Below are 10595 nucleotides of genomic sequence, written 5' to 3'. Positions count from 1 at the left end.
TTTTGTCGTGGTTCTGATCCGCGGTTCCTACTATTACATCAAAATGAAAAGAAAATTACTTACTCTTGAAATCTAAGAGTTACAAAATTTCTATCTATGTGCCATCTAGAATCTTGTCTTGATTCTTGAGTTGCTTCCCCCCATTGACTTTAAACTGAAACTTGATGCTCTCGATGTAACAAACTATGAAATATTCTCCCAGGCTTGATTCTTGATCAGATGATGAGAAGATGGATCTTGAGACCTCATGTCTCCGCACGCATTACGTCAAGGCTGGTTGCGGCTGGTATTGAGATCAAACGTTTCACTTTCTCTGGCGAGAGCTGGAGTCTTTTCTTGCACATCCAATCTGTACTTTCCATAAAAACCTGCAAGCCCTCAGAAACAAACAAAACAAACAAAACTTTTCTGCCCCAGTTTGTACTAGAAAATTTTTGTGAGTTATTGAAAATACATTAAATTATCTTTGCTATTGCAGAATAAAGAATTGAAAAAAGACACAATTTTTTTTTTTGAATAATAGGGGATGTCGTACCCTATGTTAATAAGATGGATGGAAACCAAGGTATGTAGTATGTTGGCAATAAGATGAGGTTCGTGGCTCTCTGAGATGCTACTAGGGAATGTTGTACCCTATGTTGGCAATAAAATGAGGCTCGTGGCACTCTGAGATGCTACTAGGAAATATCGTACCCTATGTTAGCAATGAGAAATGCAACCAGGGGATGTAGTACCATGTGTTAGAAATAAGGTGAGGCTCGTAGCCCTCGGGATTCTACTAGGGAATGTCTTACCCTATGTTTGCAATAGAAATAAGGCTCGTAGCACTCTTAGATGATACTAGGGAATGGCGTACCCTATGTTGGCAGAAAGTAATGCAATCAGGGGATGTAGTACCCTATGTTGGTGATAAGATGAGGCACGTGGCGCTCTGGAATGCTACTAGGGAATGTTGTAACCTATGTAGGCAAAACATAATGTGAGCAGGGGATGTAGTACCCTGTGTTAGAAATAAAATGAGGCTCGTGGCACTCTGGGATGCTACTAGGGGATGTCGTACCCTATGTAGGCAATGAGAAATGCAACCAGGGGATGTAGTACCATGTGTTGGAAATAAGGTGAGGCTCATGGCCCTCGGGATTCTACTAGGGAATGTCTTATCCTATGTTTGCAATAAAAATAAGGCTCGTAGCACTCTTAGATAATACTAGGGAATGGCGTACCCTATGTTGGCAGAAAGTAATGCAATCAGGGGATGTAGTACCCTATGTTGGTGATAAGATGAGGCACGTGGCGCTCTGGAATGCTACTAGGGAATGTTGTAACCTATGTAGGCAAAACATAATGCGAGCAGGGGATGTAGTACCCTGTGTTAGAAATAAAATGAGGCTCGTGGCACTCTGGGATGCTACTAGGGGATGTCGTACCCTATGTAGGCAATAAAATGATGCTCATGGCACTCTGAGATGCTACTAGGGAATGTCGTACCCTATGTTGGCACTAAAATGCAACCAAGGGATGTAGTACCATGTGTTTGGCAGTAAGATGAGGCTCGTGGCTCTCTAAGATGCTACTAGGGAATGTCGTACCCTATGTTGGCAAAGAGTAATGTCTTACCCTATGTTTGCAATAAAAATAAGGCTCGTAGCACTCTTAGATGCTACTAGGGAATGACGTACCCTATGTTGGCAGAAAGTAATGCAATCAGGGGATGTAGTATCCTATGTTGGTGATAAGATGAGGCACGTGGCACTCTGGAATGCTACTAGGGAATGTTGTAACCTATGTAGGCAAAACATAATGCGAGCAGGGGATGTAGTACCCTGTGTTAGAAATAAAATGAGGCTCGTGGCACTCTGGGATGCTACTAGGGGATGTCATACCCTATGTTGGCAATAAAATGATGCTCGTGGCACTCTGAGATGCTACTAGGGAATGTCGTACCCTATGTTGGCACTAAAATGCAACCAGGGGATGTAGTACCCTGTGTTTGGCAGTAAGATGAGGCTCGTGGCTCTCTAAGATGCTACTAGGGAATGTCGTACCCTATGTTGGCCAAGCGTAATGCAACCAGGGGATCTAGTACCCTGTGTTAAAGATAAGGTATTGGTTCCTTAAAATTAAACTAAAAATAACATGATTATATGTATATTGGAAGAAAAACAAGGATTTTGAGAACTTCACTTGGTGGGGTTCGTCCCTTTACGAACTGTTTCCTAAAACTGTTCAGTTCCTGTTTTGAACAAAGAAAGATTCATTAGTTTTAAAATGGTGGTCAGTTTGTGGCCTTGATTTCTTGGGTGACTTGACCTTGCGTCCATTACACTTGTTAGAAAAACTAACTCTGTCGATGGTCGTACAAATTTTGTTTGTGGTGTGAACAACCTTGCTCCCAAAAAACTTTTAACTGAGTAACTTTTGTTGACCCTTGGAACATTGTTCAGTCCTTCAAGCCTTTTGCTCGTCAAGGAAAATCACAGATGGCTTTATGCCTTTGCCCATACGGTTTATGCCCAGCAATCTTTGCTTTATATAACGGGGAAACTGTACCTAATTTTGTGGCCTTTTCTTTGCTTTGCTTTGACAAAATTAGACTGAAGGGCTCTCAAGAAAGTAATGCGAAAGAAAATAAGAAAGTGAACTAACATGTATTACAACTTAATCAAGAAGTGTCCCTTTCAGGGGAAAAATAAAAAATAAGAAAGGACTTATCTGGAGGAATATGCTGACTTCAATGAACATGACATGCACTTTGGACTGGATGCCCGATTCGTTTGAACCGTCTAATTCTCAAAATCTGTTGTAAACTTCACTTTGAAAATGATTTCTTTGTCTTAACCATGCTTGTGCCAAGATATATGAAGACCTAAATCGATCAATAATGCCCTTTGTGGGTTTTTACCAATTGACCTCTCTCATTTGTCTTTCTCTCAACTCACCATTGCCTTATAATGCCCGTGAGGGTTTTCACCAATAAAACTCTCTCATTTATTTTTCTCTCTTTACAATGATTGAGGCATCACCCATAGTATACTGACTTAGCATTCTCAAAAGTTGATCAGAAGGTCTTAGCAGGGAAAGGTAAAAAGAAATATTCAACTGAATTACAACTTTTGGAACCATTTTGATGGAACAACCATCAAAAATAAAATAAAACCATGCCCCAGTTTATTTGAATACTTGGGACATGTGGATTTCTGTTTTGGTGTGACCGAACCCCAGAGTGAGCCTGCCTACGTATCCTTTCGGAATCAGGTCAGACGTAGTTCAATAACATGAACTTGTTTTGATGATTTTTTTTATTTTTTTTGAGTTTTCTTTCTTTTTTTTTTCTTTTTTTTTTTTTAAAGTACATTGGTTCCAAAAGAGGGGAAAACAAAGAAATATAAACAAAGCTTCAAAGGGATAACTAGGGTTGACTAGTGTTTGGGTAGCGAGAATGATAGCCTTTCGTCATCCCAACCTGAGAATGCTAAATATAAGAATGCCCCAACAGAGCCATGTCAGACATAGTATCTCTTGACCACATCTGCGTTGACGGATATATCAGTCACCTTTCCTTCTATATCTGCCAAGTGTAGAGCTCCTTTTGACAATACTTTCTTGACGAGGTAAGGACCTTGCTAATTCGGGGCGAACTTTCCTTTTGCTTCTTCCTGGTGCGGAAAGATACGTTTCAAAACAAGTTGTCCTACCTCAAATTTTCTTGGGCGCACTTTCTTATTGTAAGCGCGTGCCATTCTTTGTTGGTATAACTGACCAAAACAAACTGCCGCCAAACGCTTTTCATCAATCAAATTCAACTGTTCCAATCGGGACTTCACCCATTCAGTATCCTCAATCCCTGCTTCAACAATGATTCGGAGAGAGGGAATCTCAATTTTAGCAGGTACGACCGCTTCAGTTCCATAAACCAATAAGTAGGGCGTTGCGCCAACTGATGTACGGACAGTTGTCCGGTATCCCAAAACAGCAAAAGGTAGTTTCTCGTGCCATTGTCTAGACCCTTGGATCATCTTCCTAAGAATCTTCTTAATGTTCTTATTTGCAGCTTCAACAGCTCCATTAGCTTTGGGACAGTAAGGAGTAGAATTGCGATGCTCAATTTTAAATTGTTCACATACCTCCTTCATCAGATGACTATTCAAATTAGTAGCATTATCTGTAATAATGGTTTTTGGAATACCGAAACGACAGATAATGTTGGAGTGAACAAAGTCTACTACTGCTTTCTTGGTAACTGCTTTCAATGTAATAGCTTCCACCCATTTGGTGAAGTAATCAATTGCAACCAAGATGAATCTGTGCCCATTTGAAGCTTTTGGCTCGATTGGGCCAATGACGTCCATTCCCCAAGAAACAAAAGGCCAAGGAGCCGACATAGGATACAACTCTGAAGGAGGCGAGTGAATCAAATCACTGTGAATCTGACACTAGTGGCACTTGCGAACAAAACGAAAGCAATCTCATTCCATAGTAAGCCAATAAAATCATGCCCGAAGGATTTTCTTTGCTAGAACATATCCATTCATGTGCGGGCCACAAACTCCCGAATGCACCTCATTCATAATCATTCCAGCTTCTTTGGCATCCACACATCTCAACAAATTCAAATCCGGAGTTCTTTTGTATAGGATTTCCCCACTCAAAAAGAAACCATTAGAGAGTCGCCTAACATTTCTCTTTTGATCCCTATTAGCATGTTCCGGATATTCTCTTGTTTTCAGAAATTGTTTAATATCACGATACCATGGTTCACCATCTGGTTATGCTTCAATTGTATTGCAATAACCATGTTGATCCCGAATTTGAATTTCTAATGGGTCAATGTAAGTATTACCCGGATATGGAAGCATTGAGGCCAGGGTGGCCAAGGCATCAGCTAATTCATTGTGAAACCTGGGAATGTACCTGAATTCGATGGACTTGAACCTTTTGCTAAGATCCTCCACACATTGTCTATATGGAATGAGCTTGATGTCTTGAGTCTCCCAATCACCTTGAGCCTGCCGAATAAGCAAATCTGAATCTCCCATCACCAACAATTCATGCACATTTAGGTTTATTGCCATTTTCAGACCCATGATGCAAGCTTCATATTCTGCTCTGTTGTTTGTACAGAAAAAACGAAGTCGCGCCGTGGCAGGGTAATGTTTCCCAGTAGGTGATACCAGAATTGTCCCAATCCCTACGCCTTTGATGTTGACAGCCCCATCAAAGTATAGTTTCCAAATTTGACTGTCATCTTGGACTACTTCTTCAACTAAATTAACCTCTTCATCTGGGAAATATGTGTTCAAAGACTCATACTCATCATCAACCGGGTTTTCTGCCAGATGATCAGCCAAAGCTTGTGCCTTCATGGCAGTGCGAGTGACATAAACAATATCAAACTCTGTGAGCAAGATTTGCCATTTTGCTAATTTGCCAGTTGGCATCGGCTTCTGAAAGATGTACTTCAGGGGATCCATTCGGGATATGAGGTAAGTTGTATAGGCCAAAAGATAATGCCTAAGCTTCTGGGCGACCCAGGTTAAGGCGCAACATGTTCTTTCCAAAAGAGTGTATTTGGCCTCATAAGTGGTGAACTTTTTGCTCAAATAATATATTGCTTGTTCTCTTTTGCATGTGACATCATGTTGACCCAGAACACAACCAAAGTAACTATCCATTACTGAAAGATATAAAAATAGAGGCCTACCAGGTTCCGGCGGGACCAAAACAGGGGGATTTGACAAATATTCCTTGATCTTATCAAAAGCTTCTTGGCACTCATCTGTCCACTTGATAGCGGCGTTCTTTTTCAACAACTTAAAAATAGGCTCACATGTGGTTGTAAGCTGCGTGATGAACCTGCTGATGTAATTCAACCTCCCGAGTAAACTCATGACTTCTGTTTTGTTCTTCGGGGGAGGCAGCTCTCGAATGGTCTTTATCTTGGAGGGATCTAACTCAATGCCTCTTCGACTAACTATAAAACCCAAAAGCTTCCCAGAAGGAACTCCAAATGCACATTTGGTTGGATTGAGTTTGGGATTGTACCTTCGTAGCCTTTCAAAGAACTTTTTCAAGTCTTGCACATGGTCAGCTTGTGTTCTCGACTTAATGATAACATCATCAACATACACTTCAATCTCTTTATGCATCATGTCATGGAACATGGTAGTCATGGCTCTCATGTAAGTTGCCCCTGCATTCTTCAAACCGAATGGCATGACCCTATAACAATAAGTTCCCCATGGAGTTGTGAAGGCGGTCTTTTTTGTATCTTCTTCATCCATCAGAATTTGGTGATATCCGGCATAACAATCCACAAAAGATTGGATCTCATGTTTAGCACAATTGTCAATAAGGATATGAATGTTGGGTAAGGGAAAGTTGTCCTTTGGACTTGCTTTGTTTAAATCCCTATAGTCAACACAAACTCTGATTTTCCCATCCTTCTTTGGCACTGGCACAACATTTGCTAACTATGTAGTGTATCGGACGACCCTGATCATATTTGCACTTAGTTGCTTCGTGATTTCTTCTTTAATCTTATCACTCATGTCTGTCTTAAACTTCCTTTGTTTTTGCTGGATTGGTGGAAAATTAGGATATGTGGGAAGCTTATGGACCACTAAATCGGCACCCAAACCCGGCATGTCATCATACGACCAAGCAAATACATCTCTATACTCGAACAAAACTTAAATTATGGCATCGCTCGTCTTTTGTTCAGTATGAATGCTTATTTTTGTTTCTCTAGTTTCTTCAGGACTTCCTAGGTTAATTGCCTCAGTTTCATTTAAGTTAGGCTTAGGCTTATTCTCAAATTGATCCAATTCCCTTTTTATTTCTCTAAAAGCCTCATCTTCGTCATACTCAACTTCTTGATTCATTATTTTGAGATTAAACAGCTTTTTAAGATCTGGGCATGAATTCCGCGGGCATGTCATGTATTTAAAGCTAGCATTATCGAAACTGAAAATGATAAGAAATTAACAAAAATTAGGGAAATAAAAAGATAGAATTTTACTACGAAAATGGAACTTCATTTCATTGAATTTGAAAGGATAGAAGGGTTTACATCACAGCAAAGCAATTAAACTAAAATATTTGGATTACAACCCTTAAAATAATCCAAATACAAAAACAACAACAAAACAGGCTACCAAGACTCCTTCCTGATGGGAAGAGGAGTTGCTTCCCTGTTGCTGAGCGAGGTATCTGGACCAATCAGTTGAATACTTGCAATGCTAGTGCCCTCCCCAACTTGAACCATATTGATCTCATAGAACATCTCCTTGAGAGCCTGGCAAACTCCGTCAATGTCATCCTGAGTAGAAGGATTTTGGACTTCTTCAAATTGTGGCTTGACAAAAGAGAAGGCAATGTGAGGGATTGGTTTGGACAGATTCCAACCATTCTTTTTCCCGGCCTTGGCTCTGTCTATGTCAACTGATGTTGGCTTAAAGCCCAAGCCAAAGGTATTTTTCTTCGAAAATAGAGCAATGGGGTTCACAATTCCTTACAGAGAGGATCCCAATCCTTTTCCTGGTTCATAGCCGTTCCTCAACATCAACGAAGCTACCATCATAGATGTGGCTGAAAGACGGGGATGCAGAATTGGTTTTCCTTCTTCCACTTGGTCCACCTCAATCACCTCAAATGCTTGATATATGATGGATTCACATCCTTCCTTGGACTCAATATATGGAATGGATGGGTCTTTATAGACGGATGAGTCGTCCTCCCCATGAAGAATAATTTCTTGCCTGTCACACTTAAATTTGACCATTTGATATAGGGTGGATGGTACAGCTCTGGTCATATGGATCCACCGCCTTCCCAGAAGAAAATTATATGAAGTTTCCATATCTAACACTTGAAAGACAATGTTAAAATCAACCTGGCCGATTGTCATGGTGAGTTCAATTTCCCTAATAGTGTCTCTTTTTGAACCATCAAAAGCTCTGATGCTGACATTACTGGTTTGAATTCTGTTAGTGTCGATGTTCAGCTGTTGTAGAGTAGAAAGAGGACACACATCTACACTTGAGCCTCCGTCAATCATGACTCCTTTTACGTAGTGCCCTTCACATTTGACCATAAGATGCAAAGCTCTATTGTGGCCAGCCCCTTCCTCGGGCAAATCATCATCGCTGAAAGTAATTCTATTTACTTCAAAGAATCTTTCAGCCATTTTTTCTAGCTGATTCACCGTTGTCTTTCCTGAGACATATGCCTCATTCAGATTTTTGATCAACACACGACGATGCTCTTCTGAATGCAAAAGTAGAGATAACAAAGATATCTGAGCAGGAGTTTTCCTTAGTTGGTCAATGATTGAGTAGTCTTGCAATTTCATCTTCTTAAGGAATTCCTTCGCTTCTTTTTCTGCAACCGGTTCTTTCACTGGCAAGTGACTTTCCCTGGCTTGCTTAGCTTTTCTCAATTCCTCTGGTAAATAACACCTTCCAGAGCGGGTCAAGCCCCCTATTTCACCTGCTTCTTCAACTATCTCTTTTCCTTTGTATGTCATGACAGTCTTGTTATAATTCCAGGGAATAGCTTTTGTGTTTGTCACTAGGAGTTGGAAAACAGGTCGGATCACGACTGACTCTGATATATTCCTCAAACCATTATTCGGAATGATCTTTTGAATGCCCCCGGGGATGTAAAGTTTTGGCCCACCCAATTGAACCTCAACCTTTTTTGTGCTTCCAGGAACATAGAGAATCATTTTTTCAGAACATGCCAAGTTCAAACTAGAACTCGCACCTTTCACCATTAACGGTGCCAATTGCGACGGGCTCACTATCACTTTTGGTTCTGGCCCTATGGTTCTAACAACCATCTCTGTCTTGCCAGACTGCTTATAATCCCGATCATCACAAATCATCCCAATAAAATGTGTATTATCATGAGTTGGGAGCGGATTGTTTGTGATATTAGGAGTATCCTCATTGTTTGTTACCACAATTGCCTTTGCTTCAATCAAATTTTCAATGGCTTTCTTTAATGTCAAACAGTTTTCAGTACTATGCCCTTGGGTGTTAGAGTGATACTCACATCTTGCATTTGAGTCAAAACATTTTGAATTTGGATTCACATAACGCGGCATAATAGGTTCAATCAACTTCAACTGCATCAACTTTCGAAATAGGCTTGTATACGATTCTCCAATTGGGGTGAACTCTTTCTTTGGCTCCTGTTCTCTCACATATTCTTGTTAGGGACGAGGATTATATGGTGCCTGAAAATTCGGCCGGAGTTGACGGGAACCTTGTGGAATCGGTGCCCGCCATTGTTGGTGATTGGGAGGCCTAGCATAAGCCTGAGCATTAAACACTGTGTATTGTTGCAGGGGAACTGAGTATCGGGGACCTTGATATGGATAATAATGTTGAGGAGAATTGGATTGTCCTTGTTGGAGTTGCACGTAAGAAGGAGCTATTCCTCTTTGAACTTCCCCGAACCCAGATGCCATCATGGATCCTTCCTCCTTCTTTTTCCGATTTCTGAAATTGCCTGACCCGCTTTGAATTGCTTGTGTGGTTGCCTTAAGGGCTGCCTGACTCACAATTTTGCCTGACTTCATGCCATTCTCAACTATTTCACCAATCTTAATCGCCTAAGCAAAAGGTTTACCGATGGCTGCCAACATGTAATGGAGGTAATCAGGATCCTGAGCTTGGAGAAAATAGTCAATCATTTCTACCTCTTTCATTGGTGGTTTGACCCTAGCAGCCTGCTCTCTCCACTTGATTGCATATTCTCTGAAGCTTTCTGTTGGTTTCTTCTTTATGTTGACGAGAGAGGAGCGGTCTGGCACTATATCAATATTGTACTGAAACTGTTGGACAAAATCTTGAGCCATGTCATTCCAAACGTGCCAGTGAGAGATGTCTTGATCTATGAACCACTCTGAAGCAATTCCTGTCAAACTTTCCCCAAAATAAGCCATGAGCAATTCTTCTTTGCCTCCCGCTCCCCTTAGTTGGTTACAATACCTCTTCAAATGGGCAACGGGATCACCATGCCCATCATACTTGTCAAACTTGGGGGTCTTGAAGCCGGGTGGCAAATGAACATGGGGAAACATGCATAGATCGTTAAACGAAACACTCTTGTGGCCCCCCAAACCCTGTATGTTTCTCATGGTTTGTTCCAAGCTCTTTATTTTTTTGGTCATTTCCTCTTGTTCCATATTCTTTTTGCTTTTCGATCTCAATTGGGAACACGTTATGAGGAGTGTGCTTGTATGAATCTGGAACCTTTAAAGTCAGTTCTGGAGAGTAATGTTGGGCATCATGAGCATCCAGTTGTGGATCATTATTGGACTTTTGAGCAAGAGCCGGTTGAGGGACAGTGAAAGTATGGACAATAGGTATAGTAGGTGGGTCATTTCTGAGGGGTGCGATTGGAGGACGTGGAATGGAGGTACTGGGGATAGTGGGAAGGTTAAAGCTCGGACTGAATCCAGGTTGGTACAATGGGTTACTTGTTATGGAGATAGGCACTTGAGTGTCAACTGACACATTATGAAGATTATCCGAAGGCCCTATGGGTAGTGAGGGCGGTGCTTGTCCATTCACCCAGGCTTGGTACAT

At 41.1% G+C, this 10595-nt stretch overlaps 1 protein-coding gene across 1 annotated transcript; it reads right to left on the bottom strand.

The window, feature by feature from the left end:
• Nucleotides 1-7150: 7150 nt before the first annotated feature.
• On the bottom strand, nt 7151-9106 carry LOC138892370 (uncharacterized). The gene is made up of 4 exons (XM_070176078.1): nt 8387-9106; nt 8165-8296; nt 7574-8002; nt 7151-7477 (listed from the first exon to the last, which is right to left on the bottom strand). The coding sequence occupies exons 1-4, from the start codon at nt 9104-9106 to the stop codon at nt 7151-7153; spliced, it is 1608 nt and encodes a 535-aa protein (XP_070032179.1).
• Nucleotides 9107-10595: the final 1489 nt, after the last annotated feature.

Source organism: Nicotiana tomentosiformis, chromosome 5 (genome assembly GCF_000390325.3).
Source record: "Nicotiana tomentosiformis chromosome 5, ASM39032v3, whole genome shotgun sequence".
Lineage (NCBI taxonomy): Eukaryota > Viridiplantae > Streptophyta > Magnoliopsida > Solanales > Solanaceae > Nicotiana > Nicotiana tomentosiformis.
This window is presented reverse-complemented; position numbering and strand designations above follow the sequence as displayed.

Bases quoted from the DNA above. Each gene is read 5' to 3' on its own strand.
- LOC138892370 (XM_070176078.1), bottom strand. From the start codon at position 9,106: ATGCCGCGTTATGTGAATCCAAATTCAAAATGTTTTGACTCAAATGCA. The intron at 8,003-8,164 runs GTAAATAGAATT...ACTCTACAACAG, and splicing joins TGGCTGAAAGATTCTTTGAA to CTGAACATCGACACTAACAG. The intron at 7,478-7,573 runs GTAGCTTCGTTG...CTATTTTCGAAG, and splicing joins TTTCAGCCACATCTATGATG to AAAAATACCTTTGGCTTGGG.